This window comes from Salminus brasiliensis, chromosome 3 (genome assembly GCF_030463535.1).
Source record: "Salminus brasiliensis chromosome 3, fSalBra1.hap2, whole genome shotgun sequence".
Taxonomy (NCBI): domain Eukaryota; kingdom Metazoa; phylum Chordata; class Actinopteri; order Characiformes; family Bryconidae; genus Salminus; species Salminus brasiliensis.
The window spans coordinates 51,112,532-51,135,228 of NC_132880.1; the positions used below are offsets into that span (position 1 = coordinate 51,112,532).

Below are 22,697 nucleotides of genomic sequence, written 5' to 3' on the forward strand. Positions count from 1 at the left end.
GTGGGGTTATGCAGGATGTTGGATGATGATCCCATCTCATCCCAAACTCCCCAACTCCATCATTCCAGAGAACACAGAACACAGTTTATACATACACAGTGTGTGTTTGGATGTATGTGTGTGTGTGTGTGTGTATATATATATATATATATATATATATATATATATATATATATATATAATATACAACCACTAAGAGCACACCTGACTAAACGTCTGAGGTTTAAATAAGACAGACTCCTCCAGAATACCTCTCAAACTATATATAGATATACATAAAAAGCTTTGTAATCCAAGTATATTAGTGTAAAATCCTGTAGTATTACTCTACCGCCTCAGCCCACATGCTGCTCCACCTTCAGATCAAGCTTCTGCAGTTCTCAGCTTGTCCAGAAAAGAAGGGGGCGCTAAATGCACGATTGGTATTTACTGCAGTGGAATAAAAGTAAATTACTCTCCATAACTGTAGGGGGAGCCCAGGAGGTAAAAATACCAATTCTTGCAAAATCCTCAACGAAAGGGTTGAAACATCACCGTACACGCCTGCATTATCCTGAAGCTTCACTCACAGAGCATCTCGAAGCTGGACTGATGTCCCCGAATCGGTTTGGCTCTTGCAGTGGATCTGATGAGCAGGAGAGACAGCAGGCTGTCTGATCAGATTCCTCTGAGATGTTTACTGAACACAGCTCTGATCCTTCTTCAAATGTCATGGAATCAGGCTGCATGTTGCTCTAAGCTTCTGGAAGGTTCCAGAGGATTCGAGAACATTGGAATTCTCCTCCCTTCTCCCAGTGAGGATCAGCCGAGGCTGCGCCGACTGCACTCAGCCCAGGCCTTCTAATACAGGCCTGTCTCAGAGAGAGATGGAGGGGGTGGGTTACCCGTCATGCTTAAAACTCTTACTGTCTCACACATAACAGCACTGTCCGTCTCCAACAGACGTAAAATCAATGCTTCTGACCGGTGTGTGTGTCTCTGTGTGTGTTCCCAGAATACTCTACCCAGTAATAGCTTTTAAGATGCTCTTCTTACCGCTGAACAAAAAGTCTGATCTTACTCTCAGGTCTGTAGTTTTGATCAGATTGAAAGTTTAGAACTTTAGACTAGAGCTGGGCAATATGACGATGTTTTATTGTATCGTGATGAATTTTCTTATCATGATAACTATGCTTTTTTTAGCATATGGAGGATATGATCAGTGCGCACATGGATCAGCTGCATGTTTTATTATAAACAGTGTAATTCCTCTGGTTTAACTGGATGAAGTGCAGCACATTTCAATAAAAATCATTGTACTAAATATTAGGGATGCACCGATCCGATTTTTCAGTTCCGATACCGATGCATACCGTTGCATATCGGTTGATACCCAATACCAGTCTGATACCATTGCTGAATTAATAAACTGTATACCTCACCATGTGGGAGACTTCAGGCATCAGGACTGACTTAAACATTACTTTCCTAACTGTAAAACAAATTAACAAAATGTAACAACTTAACACATAGATATAAATGTAATAAATTGCTATTTATTTGTCACTAAAATAAACAAATAAGAGTCAAACTTCTTAAAATATATTCAAATAAATAAAATGAGCCAAAACTGAAAATAAGTAGCCTCACTTTGTCAAACACAAACAGGACAGTAATCATTCTTATATTTAAATATTTAACGTAATTCAAAATAGAAATTTAGCAGCTGAACCTGAGAATAAATAAGTAACTTGATCAAACATACAAGCTGCAAAAACTGCAAACATCTAAACATTTAGTGCAGTCTTACACCAACCAATCAAAGTAAAAGGATCATTTCCATGGATCAGCCTAATTATCTGATACCCAATCCAGCTAATTTTGTTAATATCGGGACTGATATCCAATCCTAATATCGGATCTGTGCATCTTTACTATATATGGGATGGTAGTTTTTATAAATCCATCACTACCGAGGCATTTTGTCTGCTATCATGTCTATCCTGATGAATATCGTGGGAAATTATCTTTAAATATCGTGATCCAACATTTTTATCATATCACCCAGCCCTACTTCAGACTGATTGCTTTTGTTTTGATGTTGTTGTTGTTGTTCTGTAAGACGTGGTCGACTTCCTGACCAGTACATATGCCAATCAATTTGAAATATGATTTTCTTTGCAGTAAAAGTGTAAAAATGTATAGAATACATAGTTAATGTTTAAGTGTCTGTGGTCTGTCTAACCTGAAAAAGTATGATCAGAAAGCTCAGAACTTGATGGATGATGTAACTTCCTCTTTGTGATGTCATTTAAAGCAACAGTACATTTATTTATAGACAAAACAAGTTAGCGTGACGGGGTGGTAAAAGTCAAACTAGGGGACACATTAAAATTGGTAACTTTTTACAAATATAAACATTAAAAAATGTTTTTATTATGAATAAACCAAGGTCCACAAATAATAATGACAATAATAAAGGACTGATTACATAAAAAATTTATTAAGTAATATTTTAAGTGTAGATGGGATGTTGGTCAATACTGACGTGTGATACCGGTTATGTACTGATGAAAAAAGATTAACATAAGTATATTACACTTTATAATATAATATAAGAATAATATTATAAGAAAATAACATTTATTATCCATATCATGATAACAGGAAGTAACAGCTTTTTGGAAACACTTTGGTTTATTTCTTTTGTGTTAAAGATCATCAAACGCTGCGGACGCAAATTACACTTGTTTTATTGAATGACTCAATTACATATTTATTAACATAATCATTTATCTTGCTTTGATTTACAGTCTCTTGCAACATATTTTGGAAGTCTGACTTTTTGGTTTGCTATAATGTCAAAAAATGACATTTAAATGGAGAAAATATAAAAGCCTTTTCTTAAATCAGTCTGCAAATCAGGACTGTACAGACACACCACCATTTCATAGGGTGTCCATAATTTGAGGCATTCTCATATTTAGGAACTCTTATGTCTTTACAAATGAGTTTAAATGAGTTGGAGTAAACAAAACTATTCCACGTTTCACCCTGTGTGCATTTCCTCAGAATGATCCTCTGAATTACAAGGTCATATATACATGTATATATGTAATGCTACATTCATGCCCTGCTCATTTTCATACCTTTAACCATAAGACTGCTAAACCTTAACCCTGTTCTTTAAAGCAGTATTATAAGAGAATTGGTGTTTTTGCTCAGGGGCTCCCCCTACAGTTTGGAAATGCAACTCACTCCTAGACCATTGCTGTAAATACAAATCACACTTTAAGTGGCTTCCTTAGTGGATTTATTACCTGCCTGGGCTTATTGGCTGCTACCTGCTTGGTGGTGTTGGCTCCTACCTGCCTGAGATTCAGAGGTATTTATCCAGAGCGACTTACAAGGTTACTCGTTTTACAGAGGTGGGTTAATGTAGTATTCGGAGTCTTTCCCAAGGACTCATATTGGCAGTATAGTCACCCAGACCAGGAATCGAACCCTGGTCTCCTACATAGTGTGGTAGCTCGCTGGCAGGTAGTGGTGTTATCTGGTGCGCCACACCAACCATCAGATTCCCTGGTGCTTGCAGTCCTTGGTGATGGCTGTTTTTTTTTGCGCTTCTTTCTTGGGGTTAGCTAAGGAGGGCTTGGTACCAGAAGGTCACTGGTTCAGTTCCCTTGGATTAGCAGGATGTTTAGACTTGGGCTTTGACTGCCACAAATGGGCTAAATGCAGAGACTAAATTTTGTTGTGCTGCTATGCGCTGACTATTTGTATAGGCACACACACAGCTTCATAGTCTAGCCCCTGTAGAGAAGAAGTACTGCCAATAGAATAGGACTCTCTGGAACAGATCAACATCATGACCCTATTGGCTCCATGCTGCCTAATAATGCCAGGTGTGGACTAGAGGGGTATAACTGTGGAGCAGTGGAAGAACTGTTCTGGTATAATGGTGCTTCATTCAGTATGTTTAGGTGGAGTTGGGGATGAGTGGTGATCATCCTGATGGCATCCTGACCTCACTAATGCTCTTGAGACTAAATGTAATCAAATCATAACAGCAGTGCTCCTCCAGAATCTCTTAGAAAGCCTTGCATGGATAGAAGAGACAGGTGGAGTAGAGTTTTAATGAAAAAATGTCATGTTGCTAATATGTTGCTAGGTTGAGGTATAGTTGTGTCCACAAACATTTGGCCAGGTAGGGTGCCAAAACTTTTGTTCAAAAGATGTTTGGGGCAATTATAGAGTACAGACAGATTGAGAGTTGTAGAGGGATAGATAGACAGACAGGCTCTGGAGACTCTAGTAATACAGTCACATTGAGAGGGGGAGAGGGAGGGATGCCAGTGGAAACCTGATGACGAGGTCACAGAGGCTCATTCTAAGGTTATTAGAAAATTGTCTTAATTGTTCATTAATATCTTAAAAAGTAATGGTCATATTACAAGACCTACACAAGTTTGATCAAAGTTTCTATGCTATTGGTCCTAGAAGAAGAAGTCAAAGGTTAACATTACAGTGCTTTGCTTTGCTTTCTACAGTAAATTTGAATCAAATATCCTGTTTAATTAGACACCAGTGTAGTGTCCACTGAATCTTCTAATCTAGACTTTCTACTGAATGTAGAAATCCCTGGTAGCACCTAGGAATGCCCCGATCCGATATTAGGATCGTGTATCGGTCCCGATATTGGATCTGGAATCGGATAATTAGGCCGATCCATGGAACTTTAATTTGTTGGTGTGAGACTACACCAAATGTGCAAATAAATAAATGACACATTTAAATTAGCACATTTATATCTGTGTTAATTTGTTATATTATATAAAGTAATGATTAAGTCAATCCTGATGCCTTAAGTCTCTCCCACATGGTGAGGTATACAGCTTATTAATTCAGCAGTGGTATTGGATCTGTATCAGGTATCGACCGATATGCAGAGTTTATGTATTGTATCGGAACTGAAAAAGCCGAATCGGTGCATCCCTAGTACGACCTTGTTAGTACCCTACTCCTGTCCTCACCTCAGTTTTCTGAGCTAAAGGTTGTGTGTGTGTGTGTGTGTGTGTGTTTGTGTGTTTGTGTGTGTGTGTGTGTTGCAGAGATGTGGTACTGGGTGTTCCTCTGGTGTCTGTTCTCCTCTCTCTTCGTGCACGGAGCCGTGGGGCTGCTGATGTGTGTGATGCTGCAGAGACACAAGCGCGGCCGCCTCATCACGCTGGTGCTGATCAGCGCCGGCTTCATCGCCTCGCTCACTGGAGGGGTCATCACCAGTGAGTACAACTCCACCCTCAGCCCATAGCCCATTCTCCTCCTCCTCCTCCACCTGGTCTTCTAGACGTCTCCTACTTACCTGTAGTTCATAAAAGACAAACGTTAAAGGCTCAAGAAATAAAACCCAAGAAAAATTAACCCTATAACCCCTTTCTCTCTCTCTCTCTCTCTCTCTCTCTATCTCTCTATCTCTCTCTCTCTCTCTCTCTCTCTCTCTCTCTATCTCTCTATCTCTCTCTCTCTCTCTCTGTCTCTCTATCTCTCTCTCTCTCTCTCTCTATCTCTCTCTCTCTCTCTCTCTCTCTCTCTATCTATCTCTCTATCTCTCTCTCTCTCTCCCTCTCCCTCTCTCATCATCCATTTAAACATAATTAAACAGGCTGTTAAGGTATATATATATATATATATATATATATATATATATATACCTTTATATAAATACATAAAAACTATGAAAGATGTGTGTTGGAGTTGCACTGCTGACTTCATTTTTTGTGCGCTGGATTTGCTGGATTTGCTGGTTTTGAAGGTTTAGATTATATGATGATATATGTACATCTGTTGTGAGAATAAAAGGATATTTTAATTAAATGTCACTTTTGACTTCTTGGAGGAAAATTAATTGGTTAGTTACTGGATAAAATAGGTAATAGCTTAATCAATACAAAAATCTTAACTTTTAGCAGTTAAGAAAGTGAAGAAAAAGAACAGTTCATTACTGCAGGTTATAGAGTGAGGAGGTAAAAGAACAGTGGTGGAAACACTGGCCATAACAGCTGGTATTGAATATTATAGTACCGGTATTGGAAAACGGTCTTGTCCTGCCATCTGTACTGAAAATCAATAATCACTGTGTCTCCAGTACATTGTGACTGCTGATGTATCACCCAGCGCTAGTCAGAGCTCTTCCTGACTCCAGTAAGTTAAATAAAGCATCCAGCTCTTCACTCACTCTTCATCCATCCAGCCGCACTCTTCCCTTCCGGTGTTATGTCAGTGGAAAGACTATTAATGATATTATCTCTCTCTCTCTCTCTCTCTCTCTCCCTCTCTCTCTCTCTTTCTCTCTCCCTCTCTCCCCCTCTCTCTCTCTTTCTCTCTCTCTCTCGGTTTAAAGGCCATAAATCAGCCACATCTGTTTAATGTAACCTAATTCAGATGTTTATTACAGCAGACACATTTGAAGCCATTATCCATCTCACACACACACACACACACACACACACACTCAGACTGTGTGCAGGCAGACGGCTGGTTTGCTTCATTAAAGAGTAAGGCAGCTGTTGGAGGTGTGTTGTGGCAGGAGCTGCTCTCAGCCTCCATCAATCACTAATGAAAGCTGCCCAATAACAGCCGTGCATTAGAGCCGCGCCCCTCACTCCACTTCATTATTCATAGGGATCGAGTGGAGACCGGGATATTGACTGAGTGTCTATCTCTCTCTCCCCCACCAAGGTTCTCTGTGTATGTCTCTCTGTCACAGCTTAGATTAACACAGCTCTGTTTAATGTAACCTAATGTAATCACACACACACACACACACACATCCAACACTGGGGTAAATCCATTTGCCACAGTAGGTTTGATATGCAGTCGTGTAAATGAGGACACATCCTCGCTGTCCCACAGAATCCTTGTATCTCCATTCTTGCTGTTCTTAACTTTTCTCCATAATGTGAATCTGCAGTGTTTCTTCATACTGAATCAGAATTGTACGATGAATGGACCAATAGAAATGATCCAAAAGGATCTTTCTCACTGAAAGCTGCTGTTTAGGGAATACAGAGATTTTGTGGGACAGCGAGTTCAATTAAACCCACCTTTTACATTCTGTATTTCTATTTAATTAACATTATTTTATAATTATTAGATATTATTTAATCTGTTTTCACACAAAATTTACATTCGCTTTTTTTATAAATTGTAAAATAAAAATTCTTTACAAAAGGCAAATTATGTTGACCATGATTTCATTTATAAAATCATCTAAGAGGGTGAATACTTTTTATAGGCACTGTTCATGCTCTATTGCTCTATTACATCAACCCCACACTAATTTGCACCTCACTCTCCATTACTGTGGATACAGTATATTTAGAAGGACAAACTGTCTTAATATTAGCATATTTTAATGTAAGTTTAAATTACCTAAAATAAATTGTAAATTTTTTGGTCCTTTTATCATGAAAGGCTCACATGATGTAAAGGTCAGCTGTGGTATTTTAAACACATAATAATACGTAATAAATATTTTCTTATTTAATTCTCTCTCTCTCTCTCTCTCTCTCTCTCTCTCTCTCTCTTTCTTTTTCTCTCTCTCTCTCTCTCTCTCTCTTTCTCTCTTTCTTACTTTCTCTCTCTCTCTCTCTCTCTTTCTTTTTCTCTCTCTCTCTCTCTCTTTCTCTCTCTATCTCTCTCTTTGTTCCTCGCACTCTCTCTCTCTCTCTGTTCCTCGCACTCTCTCGCTATCTTTCTCTCTCTCTCTCTCTCTCTCTCTCTCTCTTTCTCTCTCTATCTCTCTCTTTGTTCCTCGCACTCTCTCTCTCTCTCTGTTCCTCGCACTCTCTCGCTATCTCTCTCTCTCTCTCTCTCTCTCTCTCTCTCTTGTGCTCTGCACCTCACTCTCCCTTACTGTGGATACAGTATATTTAGAATGACAAACAATCTTAATATTAGCATATTTTAATGTAAGTTTAAATTACTTAAAATAAATTGTTAATTTACGTGATGTAAAGGTCATTCTAAAAGGTATTTTAAACAGATAATAATACATAATTATAAGTGTTTTGTTATTTAATTCTTATTTTTTGTTAGTTATTGTGGCAGTAGATTCATTAATATGGTAAAATATTAATTAATACTCAATATTCATTGTAAAATATTCATTCATTAATACTGTTTTTTTTCTTCATCTCAAGCCTAAAAGATAAATTTCTCAAATGCTAGGGCCTGCTTGAGTTGCAGGTGTGTGGCTTTTGTAAATGTCAGTACTTCAAGAAAGACCAAAAACCGAAGACAGTCCATAGTGTTACGGCTGCTATCGTGGCCTCATTAACCTCTATACAGCACTGAATTCAGAACCACGGTCTTCAGGAGGTCCTTCAGGGTATTTTTGATAAAAATCAGTTATGTATTTCAGTCTGACTGTGTATTGCTCCTTCCAGGTGCAGCGGTGGCGGGGGTGTACCGAGTGGCAGGAAAAGACATGGCTCCTCTCGAAGCTCTGGTGTTCGGGGTGGGCCAGACCACTCTCACCGTCATCATCTCTTTCTCCCGCATCCTTGCCACTCTCTGAATGGACACATTCCGTGACTGGGGAACCCATCAGCCAGCCAGCCGGCGAGAGGCGGGGCGAGACACACAGGCCGGAGCTCCTCTGTGAGATGTGGATGTGGCTGAGATGCCGGAGGTGAGGGTTCAGCTGCGTTGGGCTTGGTGGAGAGGCAAGAGAAGGCCGCATCACGAGCCACGAAAGGGGTCTCGTGCTCCACTGTGAAGGCGAAAAATGGACCTCCGTGCAGGCCTGCGACTGAGCAGCTCTGAGGATCGGCGCCTCTCTGGATCAAAAGCAGCGCAGCGGTGGTCGCTGGTCAATTACAGAAACTCAATTAACGTGCCAACTGCCTTGACGACTTACAGGGAACCGATAGTGGAGAGCTGAAGTGACTGTCTGTGGAAGTTTGTCCATATCTGTTAGTTTCTCCATTGCACTTCCCGGGAAGTATGTTCTGTCTAAACTGTATCAGATGGTCTCGTTCAACTTCAGCCAGACCTGTAGAACCAGAACCAGAGCCAGAACCAGAGCCAGATCTAACACTTGAGGACTTCTGAGAGGTTACAAACACCAACTACACTTACCACATATAATGAACTGGACATCCTTGACCATTCCTATTTGTGTGATGCTCATTTTACAGCAGTATAGCAGTGTGGATACGCTCTATCTACAGTATATATATATATATATATATATATATATATATATATATATATATATATATATATCTTAAGAATGAATGGCTTAAATGCTTTGCACTTTCTTAATGTCGGTTCCTGTCCTGGACCTAAAAGATAATCTGTGGACGATGTTGGGGTACTGCTGTGATACTGTACGCAGTCTGTCCCACTTTACCATAAGGACTCATTCACAGTTAGTCCAGACTAAGCCCATTTATCCCAGCATTAAGAAACAAAACCCAACAAAATATTACACAGAGATCAATCCTGCAGATGTACTGAACTACACAGTAGTCTTTAACCCCCCTGCTACTTTCAACTGTAATGAACAAAGGTCAGACTGACCCGTGGTTAACAATGTTTAACTATCCAAAAGTAGTTCATACTATTTTTTTCCTCTATAAACATTATCTTTATCTCAATTATTATATAAATATGATATAAATGTGATCGATTTTAGTGTCATCAGCCCTTACAGATCATGGTTTATGACCTCAAGAATTAAGAACTTAATTCTTAAAAAATAATAACAATAATCATTTTTGGTTTAAATTTGATATCTTTAGCCTTTGAAGCCTTTATTGTTACTACTGGGTCAAATAGAGCGAATCTGTGTGTGTGAGTGTAATATAAACATATATTAACATACATAATATAAACATGTTAAATGGTCAATTTTCCCATTTTAAAATGTTTATTACACTAATGTAGCCCAGCGGAAAATGATTAATGCTCCAAAAATGATAAATTTAAAAATATTTTTCCTGTATTTTTAAACTTAACAAGATCATTTTTCATTAGAAGTAAAGGTCCGGTGATGAGCTGGGAAAATGCCTTTGTTCTGTGCAGCAGTCGAACATTAAGTATTATGATGTTTTTAGCTAACAACAGTTTGAAATGCTAATAATTTCTATTTTAAATCAACTTGAAATGTATTGTTTTGGTCACAAATGGTAACATTGCTGATATAACATAGCATAACAAGTAACAAATTGCTAGCTTGCATTTATTGTCAGCTGGGTTAGCATTTAGGCTAAACTATTCATGTAAGTGAAGAAATCCCCTTTGAGCCATGTTAATCTGGTATTTAAACATTTGGAAGTATTTGCTAATTGCTCATTTTACCAAATAATGGACCATCAGAACAGTACATTGGTTTATTTTTTATATACTGATTGAGCTTAACCTGGAACTTCTAGAAGGCCAAGGCTAAGCCATAGCTCTACCTGATGTGGGAAACATACAGTAGTGGCAGAAAATTGAGGATTTAGCATAACTGACAATTTGTGCTAGCTTGCATTTGTTGTCTGCTGGGTTAGCATTTGTGGCTAAACTATTCCTGTAAATGAGGAGATCCCTTTTGAGCCATGTTTGAGCTTGAATCAGAACTTCCTGAAAAGGCCAGGCTTAGCCGTAGCCGTCGGTGAACATACAGTATGGGGTTTCTCAAAATGTCTTGTTGGGTTCGGACCAAAAATTCGCATTCACAGCAATTCCTCAGTGCAGCTTAATCATTAGCCATTAGTGAATTCCCAGAAGTCATTAGCCACCAAGCTAATCTACTCACCTACTTCAGTTCTTACTGAATCACCAGCATTGCATCGCTTCCCTTGCTCTGAGTTCAGACTCAGTATTTTGCTAAAGTGAATGTGGTGATTAGTTCATTTGTTCATTTGTGGGTCCCAATGACTGTAGAGAACATGGACAGCTCAATGTCTCTTAACTCCGCCCATTTTCAATCTGATTGTCCTCCTTTAAGCTGTCTCTCCATCTCCAGAGTCTCCAAACTCCAGCAGTTAGTCTCCCTGTGCTGATATCGGCCCATTTTTAACCCATATGCTGCTCTATCGTAAGAAGAAGCCTTGGCTGGAATAGGCCGGTCATCTGCAGCAGGACCTGCATGGCGCCCCCTCTCTGTTCAGTACATGGAGGAGCTGAGCTGCACTTTTACTGCTGGAGCGTCCACTTACCGGACAGACTGGGAGTCCAGGGGGAAATCTGCTCTGCTTCTGCACTGGAAGCTCAGTGAAGACGGTCTGAGACACTTACTGAGTCTCGGTCTGGGAGAAGGGGCGGGTCTAACAAATGAGTTAGGCCTCTGGTCTCTACTGCTCAGACTCTGTTTGCAGATTTGACTGCATGGCGGGCAGTTCTGGCGGCGTCCAGGTTTTCTACAGTCATTAATGGGCCCTTACAGAAAGGTGTTGTTGTGAGGTCTGTATGAAATCTGGTGTTCAGTCATGTCACACTAGGTTTTTTAAATATCTCTAAAGTCCGTCTGAATTCAAAGAGGCTGGGTTGCGTATGCAGACTTTCCTTTTTTTTACCTCAGGCCTTAAAGGCGTGACTGCAGCCTTTGTTGTATGTGGACCCCAGTGTGAATTTGCTCTGTCTCCTTGCAAAAAATGGTGCACTGCTGCTTATGAAGTCCTTTGTAGACCATTGTGCACCTTTTCTGCACTCTTCAGTGACGTGACTCCGCTCCCCTTACCTGAACATTGTGACTTTTACTGTCTGGTCCGGTTGAGGCGGCCCCTCGCTCCGGGAAACGGTGGTAATAAAGCGGGCGCTGCCTTTTTTCTCCTTGCCAGTACAGTTTAGATGTACGACCTTGTAAATTGCACTGCTGATTTTGCCTTCCCTGCGTTCGGCTTTTACCCCCTGTGATCTTTGGGACTGTCTTAGAGAAGTAGAGTCCTAAAAGATCAGGAAGGCTTTTGATGGTGTTTTTTTTTTGTATCTTTTTATCTGAAAGGGGGTTTAAAGGGAGGCTGTGCAGCTGACCGGTACTGCCCCGTTGGTTTGAGTGGAATGACAGATTTGAATGTGACCATGTGCAATGGCAACATTAGCATTAGCGTTAGCATTTACCTACAGCTCATCTACTACAATAACACAATTGACTTGGAATGGAAACCTGAGTATTTCTATTGCTAGTAATTGAAAGTTGTTTATAGTCCACTCTGTAGATTCCTGAGGTTCATTGCTGAGACTGCTGAGGAACATCTACAGCACTGGCCCTGGAGAACCCTAACCCTGTGCATTTTAGTGGTTTCCTGCTCTTAAGGCCTCGATATTTTTGAGCATGCCTGCATTTGGGTCTCCCGTCCACATTAAAACGCTGTTTAATGAAAATGCTAACGTGACAACGCATACATGTGTGTGGCTAAATCTCAGATACCTCCTTACTCCCTATATAGTGAACGACAATAGTCTACATGCAGACAGCACTAGAGATCAGATTTCCACACTAATGTAAATTCTGTTCTATTAAAGGAATAGAAGATTACTCAGATTACCAGTCTGTAATGTCCTGACTTGCCTGGTACACTACATAGGGAGCAGCGTGTCATTTGGCATTAAACCATTTCCTTTTCTTCTTTCTTCTACATAGTGTTTTGATGTCTCTCTTCATAAAGTACTGTCGCCCCCTGCAGGGCTAGCATGCTCATGCCTTGTTCTTAAAAAAATATCTGGATGCATGTGGACCGGCCCAAACTCACCGCCTTCCGCTTCAAGGAGGGGTTTGATAATGAGCTGATTAGCTGGAGCAGGTGTGCAGGAGGTCCTCCTGGACCAGGGTTGGAAACCACAGCTATTGAGGTTCCTCAGCATGTTCAGAAACTGGGAGAGATGAGGAGGACTTTTGAAGTTCTGTGTTGTTGTTTAACGCTCCAGGTCAGCGCCACTGTCTGGCCAGTCCAGCAGTTCCTGACTGGAGCGTTAAAGCCGGCATGAATCTGAATATGGTAACACACAAAACAGAGGGTCTCTCAGTTACTGGAGAGCAGTGCTTTTAATGGGGGGGGTGTGGGGATGGTGAAACATGACATTTAAGGAGGCACAGTTAGAAGTGGATCAGATTTGATCGGAATTGGACAGAGTTTAGATGTGACCAGTATGATGTATTTAAGATAGGATAAGCTGTTTCCCCTAAAATATCTAAAACATCAGAAAAGTGATATTTTTTATTTAATTAAATTTAGTTTTCTGTGTTTATAACCCTGTAAAAATAAATATGACATTTCTCTCTAATGCTGACACAGGTTTGTCCCCAATTCCTATATTAAATAAAAAATGCAATATTGGCCTACAAGTATGTGCATCTCAAACCGAGATCATATTGGGATTGGCAGATGGTCAGCACTGGACAGATGTTTAGATGTGACCAATTTGATTCTTATTTAAGTTCAGAAGAGCAGAATGTTTAAGTAGTGCTAGTTTCCCTCACTTAACGAATATTTTATGACATTTACTGCATTTATAACCAGCTATAAGTAAATATATTCATCTGATCCAATTTCTGCAGTTTACACTTGAGATCAGTCTACAGTTCTTATATTGGCGCATCTTCTAATAGTGTTAGCTAATATGGATTTCCCCACTCGTCTGTGCATGCTAATGGAGCTGGTGGCAGTTATTATGTTTTGATGGAAGAAGGGAGAGATCAAAACAAGCCAAAAAAACAAGATATTAGATGTTATAATACTTTGTGCTTAATAAGACCAAGAGCACAAAGTAACCCGTTAATGTTGATTTATATAAATATTTAATCAGTACATTATTTTGAACTTTTCAGTTTCATGGCTGAGGATTTATAGAATGGATTATATACAATTAGCAGATTATTCAGACTGCAGTCTGTTGACTGTTTTCAGATTCATATTTGCGTAAAATCTCGATTTTAAATAGTTTTTATTCAAATAACCGTCAATAGAGGTCTATTTTAGTTGTGAAATGGTTTAATTTATTAACCTCTATGGTCACAGCAACACAAGTCTATGGTCCGTGGTCACGCTGTAGTGCCGGAATGAACACAGAAAGACTTTTGAATTGAACATCCAATGACTCAGCACAGATTGATGGCCAGAGATGCTCATGGATTAGTTAGGATTTCTTTAAGCCAAAGTATTTCCTGATTTTCAGCTTTAGCCATTTCTACTGACTTTGTATTGAGTTGTGTAGTTGTGTAGATGTGCCAGTATTATGTTTTTTTTATGTTTTTCTATGTTTTTATTGTTTTGCACAACGTCTTCTGACTTCCTTCATGTTGGTTCAGAAACTGTGAACAGCTGTCAGACATTTCAGGCCGGTCCTTGAGGATTACAAGTGCACTGGCTGCCCCTTGCCGTTTATTTATTCCCCTACTTATGTAACTGTCATTGTTCACCTTCAATACCAGCAGCGTCCAGGAGAGGGTGGTGTAAACAGGGGAGACGGGAGCAACACTGGGCTGCAGTAGTGGCCTGCTTGCTGAGCGGTAGAGCGAGAGAGGGAAAGAGAGAAAGAGAGAGAGATGAGTGTAGGTTGAGGAACCTCACCCTGAGAACCGCACCCTGAGAACCGCACCCTGAGAACCGCACCCTGAGAACCGTCCCCCGAGTGTTCTGCACCTCTCCAATCAGAAATGTGTGTAAGAAAGTGATGCTGATTTTGAGGAACGGGGACCCGGTGCTGTTTCCGAACGCTGCAGTGATGAACTGCACTTTGCAGGACAGCTACAGAACCCTGAGGAAGTGTTATACATATCCAATCATACACTATATAGACAAAAGTATTGGGACACACCCCTTAATGGCTGAATTTAGGTGTTTCATTCAGCCCCATTGCCACAGGTGGTTCTTCTGTAGCATTGTCCAAAGAACCACCCTTTAGGTACCTTCCATATAAGAGAGCGGTTTATTCAGTTTGGTGGGTCCCCAAGCCGAAGTGATATTGATTATTGATCGACTGCATGGAAAAATGCACCAGCTTAAGCGTTCTGTAGTTCTGTAGCTCTGTAGCTCTGTAGCAAGGCCCAGCAAAGCTAAATTATGATTTATGTGAATTCCTGATATATGGATTAATATTAAATAATATTTCAAGATTTGAAACGTGGGTTTCTGGTTAAGGGACCAAATATTGGGTTGAGTTCTACTGTCGTTTTCCTTCCCGCTGTGTCATGGCTTGACGACGGTCGTAGTTTTGACATGGTTCGTGTGTGTGTGTGTGTGGTGTGTAAGTGTGTACTTTATTCTAACACCTTTTAACTGAACTGTTTGCTTTGTCTCATAAATGGACGGAAGCTGGATGGTACGATGGTCTGGATGGTCTTTTTTTTTTGGGCACGTTCTAAACCGATGTCCATGTTTGTGCAGACCTGCAGGTCCGTGTTCAGTGTTCTGTGTGATCTGCGTAAGAATGCCATTAATAATTGTGTTCTGTTCCTTTAAGGATGTGATGGGAACTATTTCCCAATGCCTTTTTATATACAGTACTGAAGTGAGCTGGGTGTGAGCACACAGCATCGTGTTCACGGTTGAGTTTTTATTCATTTATTAATGATTTATTTTGAGTTTGAAAGCCCTGATCAGGAATTGCAGAGGCAACATCTGCTCGCCAGTTGTTAGAAACTCAGTAGTGAGATGAACTTCATTCAGAGTGGGTTGGACTCGCCATGACAAATCCATAAATATTAATTTATACACTTAATTAGTTTAATACACTTAATTATTTCTTAAATCTGCGTCTCTACGTGTCTGGCAGTCGTTTTATTCCAGGTATTTCATCAAACAGAGCTGAATTAGCTGAATTTACAGACTATGAATGACATGAAAGTCCAACAGCAGTGTGAAAGACTAGTGGAGAGCCGGCCGAGACATGAGAGCTGTGATTGGCTGTCGAGGTTATTATTTCACCATAGTGATTTCTGAATGCTCTCACAGTTCAGATATTAGCACTGTGATTAAATCTGAATAATAACTTCTTTACATTATAATTATTATACATTATCATTATCATCATTTCTCTGCATTATTTGAGCAGCTGTTTTTGAGCAGTTGTCATTTCTGCAAATAAATAAATAAATGCTCTAAACAGTAAATATTTTCATTTGGAATTTAGGGGAATGTTGTTCATGGTTTATGAAATCCAGCGCTGTATATTTTACAGAAATCAGCCATAACATTAAAACCACCTGCCTAATATAAGAATTTTCTCTAGAACAAAGTATTTGAACCCAAACCACTCAGATTGACTTTAGTTCACATCCTAAGCACTGGACTAATCAGTGGACTCATGAACATACAACACTTACTGCACTTACTGCTTAAAGCTGTTAAAATTAATCAGATTCTACTGACCAGCCACTTTCAGTTCACTGTAAATCTTTCTGATCAATGGTTTTAACAATGTTCAAGAACCATCTACTGAAAGCTGATTATTTGTGGGATTCAAACGGGTTCATCGCCTCCGAAAATCACCCCAAAGCCACCTATATATATATAACTTATTTATTTTTCATTTTTACCCATTTTTCCTAAATTTACCCAACCCACCCCGATCACATGTAGTGCTCCTGACACTGGGTGGGTGAGGACACGCCTCCTCTGAGAGAGAAAGAGAGAGAGAGAGAGAGAGAGAGAGAGAGAGAGAGAGAGAGAGAGACCGAGAGACCGAGAGACCGATTGATCGACCGATTGTGTTCTCTCGGGCTCCAGCTGCTGATGGCAGTCAGCGGGACCCAGGATTCGAACCAGCGACCCTCGGACGTTCGGGAGCCTCCACCTTTACAATTTAAGAGTGTTGTTTTAGGGGTTAGGTACGAAGCAGTACCAAAGACTGGCCGGTCAGATTGCAGTGGTTCCTAATCAGGGCTCTGAAGATCAGTGTTGGTTTTTGCACCGTGAATCTGCTCAGAGGTTTCTTCTGAGGTGTGTCTACGTTTCCTGTCAACTACAGAACGTCTGTGCATAGTGCAGTATCCATAAGACCTGGTCCCAGTCCCAGCTCGTATGGGATTGCATGTGCCCTGGATGAAGGCGTGGTGTGAGGAGAGGCTGTAGTGTGATTGGGTGAAGGAAGGGCAGCTGATTGCAGTAATGGTCTCTGATTGAGCTGGCCATGAAGGAACACCTCAACATTTTCAGCCCAACCTCTATCTTCTTCTACTTTTTCTATGGAACAGACAACCCACTGACGTTGATTTACTGCTTAAAACAAAAAATAAGGTGCTACGAAGGGTTCTTTATGTGACGCCATAGAACAGCTTGGAACCATGCTTCCATGCAAGTCTGAAGAAAACCTGCACATGATATAAAACTGGTTCTTTATGGAACCAACGGTGGTTCTATGGCTCTAAATCTAAACCTTGAACCCAGGTTCCAGTCCTGGACTTTACAATTCTTGGTAGATGTGGCTCTACTTGGCCAATGAATTACATTAACTATTCACAATAACTTCTGCCAAGGTCCAGATTTGAAGACCTGGGTTCTATGGCCTCGTTCTATGGCGACCACCCCTTTGTAGCCCCTTCGTTTTAAGAATGTGGGCTGGATGCAGCTGCAGATGGAGGTTGGAGTAGTCCTTGAAGCAATAGGCCCGATTAGTGCTCAGTGAATTGCCATATTGAGAGGAATGCTGTACAGTGTACGCTCCCCCTTAAAACCCAACCGGTTCCTTGCCTGTGTGTGGTGCTTCTCCAGAGAACGTGCAGCTGTTTGTGGAGAGACGGTCAGCTCAGTACAGGCGTTGTTGTCCATGTCCATAAGCTCAGTGACTGCATGCAGAACACAACTCCTCCTCCGACACAGAATGGATTTGGGACAATCCTCCTTAGCCGTCGCTGTACGAATCAAGTGGCACATGTAGATAGTGTATAATACGGTTCTTTTTCCTTTCCTTTTTTTAATTTTGTATCAGCAGACAGCTGGGATTTCTAACTCGCATATTTATGTACAAATAGCTCTCCTGTAAATAATCTGCTGTCGATTGAAATAAAACAATAAAACATTTTGCAGTAAAACCAGCGCTGCCGTCCTGTGGTCATTTGTTCAGCAGAGATCCACTCAGCGCGTCATCACTAGGTCCGTTAAGGCTCGGCTGCTGCCGCTGCACTGAGTCGCAGAGGATAAAGATTCCTGATGATGGTTTAATGGACAGTTGGGTATGTGGTGTTGTGCTCAGTGGCGCCCCCTCCAGACAGGCCTAGGTGTTAAAACTTATAAGCCATTCACATATTTTAATAAAACACACTGTTGTTCAAAAGCTTTCTGCCCAAAGTGTGATCATATATTACATAATATACTTTATATGTCCAAATGTTTGTGGACACCCCTTCTAATGAATGCATTCAGCTACTTTAAGCTGCCCCTGTTGTTGACAAAGATGTGCAAATGCACACACAGCTTGTCTAGTCCCTGTAGAGAAGAAGAAGAACTGCCAATAGAATAGGACTCTCTGGAGCAGATCAACATCATGACCCTATTGGCTCCATGCTGCCTAATAATGCCAGGCGTGGGCTAGAGAAGTATAAAGCCCCCCAGCATTGAGGAGCTGTGGAGCAGTGGAAGAACTGTGTTCTCTGGAATGATGGTGGAGGAGCTCCATCCATCATGGTGGTCATCATCCAATGTTTACTAATGGACTTGTTGCTAAATGCAATCAATATATCAGTTATTGAACAAAATGAATTGAATAATAATTGGAACAGTGGACAACTCCAATCTGAAACCATGATTATGTCTCAGTATAATATTGACAGTGCTTATCTGTACCTGTCTACATTGTCTGAGCTACTATTGAGTAAAACAGTGGTACTAATTCATCCGAGAACATAAATATACCCACTCAATGGACTTAAGGCGAGCGGTTTCCTGCAGACGTCTGTGTAAACACCACTTTTCACGTTTTGCGCCGCCGCAGACGTGCAGATCGACAGCACTGTAGTGTGCCCTCCTCGCCCCTCAGCAACCCTGGACTGAGTCCCGCGGGAGGAGCCGCCACTCTGGAGTCTTCAGGAGGGAGGGTGGGGGGCTATTTATAGAGCTCCCAGTTGGGTACGTGGCCTGCATGCTGCAGGAGTCTTTATTACAGTAAAGGTTGGAGAAGGACGTGCGCTGGCCAAACCCAGGTCAAACGAGGCGAGGTCGTGCTGCCCGGCTTCATGCCGTACAATCAGGGGGGGCACAGAAGTGGAATGTCCGCCAATACACCCAGAGCAGTGTGAGTTTTGAATGGCCTGACATGCGGGCATTCATCTGGGGCAGCTGACTCACTCCGGCTCTGTTTTGTCTGCTTTCGGCTGATCAAAGAATTCGTTAAAACGAGTCCTAAATACAAACGACTGTGAGCAAAGTATCCTGTGTTGAAGCCTCCGGTCCGCTTAGTGGACAATGTACGGCACAGAGGGCTTTTACTGAGCGCAGTGCTCATTAGTCTAAATACAGGCCTTCAGAGATTAATGGATCAGGACAATGGAGACGCACTGGAGGAATTTAATCAGTGGGCCGGGACACTGAAGCAGAGCTCCCTGTTGGTGATGACTCTGTGTGTGGGTATGTGATGAATGACCCTGTACTCTCATTACTGCGCATAAAGGGGAATTCCACAGATTTTTAGGACAAATCTGGTCTATTTTAAGCCTTATCCAACTTCGATCCTTTGTTTTTACCGCTGTGCACTAGCAGAGCGCCCTCTGCATCCTCCAGGCACCATTAACCAGCCAATTATCTGTGGTTCTAGAGCTCGGACTCGGACGTTTGTCCGTTTTCTGCCACCACCAAAACCATGTGTGTAAACACACTCCCACCGCATTACTCCAGAATTAATGGCTGATTAGAACCTAAGCTATGGTGGAACTGTTCTGTTTTACCAGCGGGAGAACCACACTCTTTTTCCCTGGTTCTGAATTGGCACTGAACAGAGTATTTATAGTATATTCAGAGCTGAAAGGGAGGAGGCTAATGCTAACGTACACACGATATAGAAAACCACATCAACACTATGGCCTGGGGGGTTGCAGGTTCGAATCCTGAGCCATGCCGATTTGCCATCAGCAGCCTTGCTCTCTCCGGGTGGGTAGATGGCGCTCCCTCTCCTCATCACCCTTAGGCAGTGTTGGCCGACACAGGCGTCTGTTAGCTGGTGTGGTGGAACTAGGGACCCAGCTCTTTGCTCTGAGCGTGGATTATTTTTGGCTACTTTTTGGACTTTTGGACTTTTGGACTTTTGCTCTGGCTTTTGGATCTCGCCTTAGCATTGCCCTTATACTTTTAATAAAAAAACCCTGCTAATGGATCCATATTGACTCCATGAGTCTACATTGTCACAATGAGTTTGTTTACATCTCAACCAGTGAATTATGCCAGTGGTACGAATTCCTTTCAGCGGGGGTGCGGTCACTAAAACAGGTACAGACATCAGTTAAGTTAAAGCTCTTCTTCTAATGAGATGTTTTGTGAAAATGTTAATCACTTTATTATTATTATTATTGTTATTATTGTTATTATTATTAATAACCACTTTATTAAAGAAATCCCAACCTGGGGACTGGCTCAGCAGACAAAGACGCTGACACTATGGCCCGAGGAGTTTGAATCCAGGGTCATGCTGCTTCATGGTCAGCAGCCGGAGCCGAAAATGCACACTTGGCCGTGCGCTCTCCAGATGGATAGATGGCGCTCACTTCCCCTGTTGTTTCTTGGTTTGAAATAAACAATGTAAGAAAACTCTCTCTTCTCAGAAATCATTGGGTCTTCTCTAAAGGTCCTGAGGGCTCCTGATCTAGGATCTGTTCCTGCCAGCAGTGTCATCATACACAGGAGGGGGATGTGATCTGCACAGGCCCAAGTCTATTTATGCTTTTAAACAAAAGGCCAGTTTGGGTCAAGACTCTCCAGTGACGCGCTCTTTTCTTCATGATGATACGGCTCGGCTCGACCCTCCATCCTTTAAGATCCCCGGAAGACGAGCGCCCAGACTTTTTACTGTCCTGCACCGAAGTGGTGGAACGAACTTCCCCCGGGTGTCCGAACAGCAGAGTCCAACACTCGCTGTCCTCAGACTGAAGACTGAAGACCCTCCTCTTCTGAGAGGACTTGGGTGAAGAGTAGAGTATTATGGTCTGTATATTGACTTGTGTTTAGTAGAGTCTAAGATTAGAGGATCTGAATTTTAGTCTATTTAAACTAGCTGAGGTTCTTCTTCAGTAAACAGTGAGGCTCTGAAGAAGAACATCTGCTAAATGCCCTAAATGTAAATGATGAGACCTCATACCTCCGACTGTACGAATCATTACACTCCAAATATGGTAAGTTTGCCATTTAGTTTTTGATGTATAGCTCCTGAGACGGCCGACCTCTGTTTTATTTACTGTGTCCAGGCGGCTCCATTGTCTTATAGTTTCCGCCCGGGAAACACTCCTGAGTGAAGTCTGAGACAAAGAGTCACCCCCGCATGCCTCAACTTGGAAAACAAGTGTGTGTGTGTGTGTGTGTGTGTGTGTGTGTGTGTGTGTGTGTGTTGGGGGGGGGGGGGGGGGGGGCAACAATGTCTGGAATCCAACCAGAACTTTAGACCCGTCAGATGGTCTTCAGTGACTGACCTCATTCAGGGTGCAGTGAGATTGATACGGTGTCTTGCTGAGGTTGAAGGTTGGAGGTCGTCTGATGATGAAATTCCATGGAGACTGTATTGTACTGGTATGACTGTCCTTGCACCCCCAAACCCCCCCCTCGACAGCGCCACTTCATACTGGTTTATTTTTAGCATGGGTCTGAAGAAGTCCCCAGTTGTGCCTCTGTGTGTTTAACAATGTCTGACCCTCGCCTCGCCCGTCTGCAGGCGCCTGCCGAGGGTCTCCTCCTTTTGTCTGATGCTCTGGGGAGGCGCGAGGAGGAGAGAATGCAGTCAGATTGAACACAGACGGTCGCGTGCGAGGAGGCTGGATACCGCCGGTCCTCTTGGCGCCTGACACTCTCTGACCTCTGACAGAGCAGCCGGCACGTGTCGCTGAGGAGCGTGTGTGGACATCCTGGATACCTGGACCGTTTGTCCTTCACCCTCCTGCTACACTGCGGGTCTTGCTGAGCTGATTCAAATAATCTGCTGTATTTATAAACCTTTATCATTTTTGTAGCAAGAAATCTCTTTTTTTAATTGCTTTGCATCTGAACTTTCAGAGGTTGATCAGATCTGAAGTACATCACTGATCAGGATAGTGAGGAGGATGTGTCTGAAAGTGAGGACGGTTATGAAATCTGGTCGAATATTGTGAAGAATGTTGTAATGTTTTCTGTTGTAACCATTTTTTTCCCAATTTGAAATTTAGCAATGAAAGAAAGTCGGACTGTAAGATCTGCAAGCATCATGTATTATCTCTAAAGGTCCCGAGAGCTCCTCACTGGCGTACACAGACTCTCAGTGTTGGGTTACAGTATTTACTCACAGGTATACAGCTCACCTGACGCTTAAAATATGGTAAACATTACGCTCTCAGAGTCAGACTGCTGATCTAGGATCTGTTCCTGTCAGAAATGTCATCATTATCATAAGTAAACCATGATCTGAAAGCTCTGATTACACTAATGTTGATTAAATGAATATAAATTGAGATGTTTTTGTTTAAAAGGAAAAATGTCTTCAAATTTCAAAATGATCCATTATTTTACGGCTATCTGTCTATCTATCTATCTATCTATCTATCTATCTATCTATCTATC

At 41.6% G+C, this 22,697-nt stretch overlaps 1 protein-coding gene across 1 annotated transcript in view; it reads left to right on the forward strand.

Moving 5' to 3' along the window:
* tmem170b (transmembrane protein 170B) overlaps positions 1–18,005 on the forward strand; it is a 32,361-nt gene extending 14,356 nt beyond the window's left edge. The window contains exons 2-3 of the mRNA XM_072676510.1: positions 5,091–5,261; positions 8,427–18,005. Coding sequence (XP_072532611.1) covers positions 5,091–5,261; positions 8,427–8,557 — 302 coding nt within the window. The 3' untranslated portion in view covers positions 8,558–18,005. The remainder of the gene's footprint in view (positions 1–5,090; positions 5,262–8,426) is intronic.
* Positions 18,006–22,697: the final 4,692 nt, after the last annotated feature.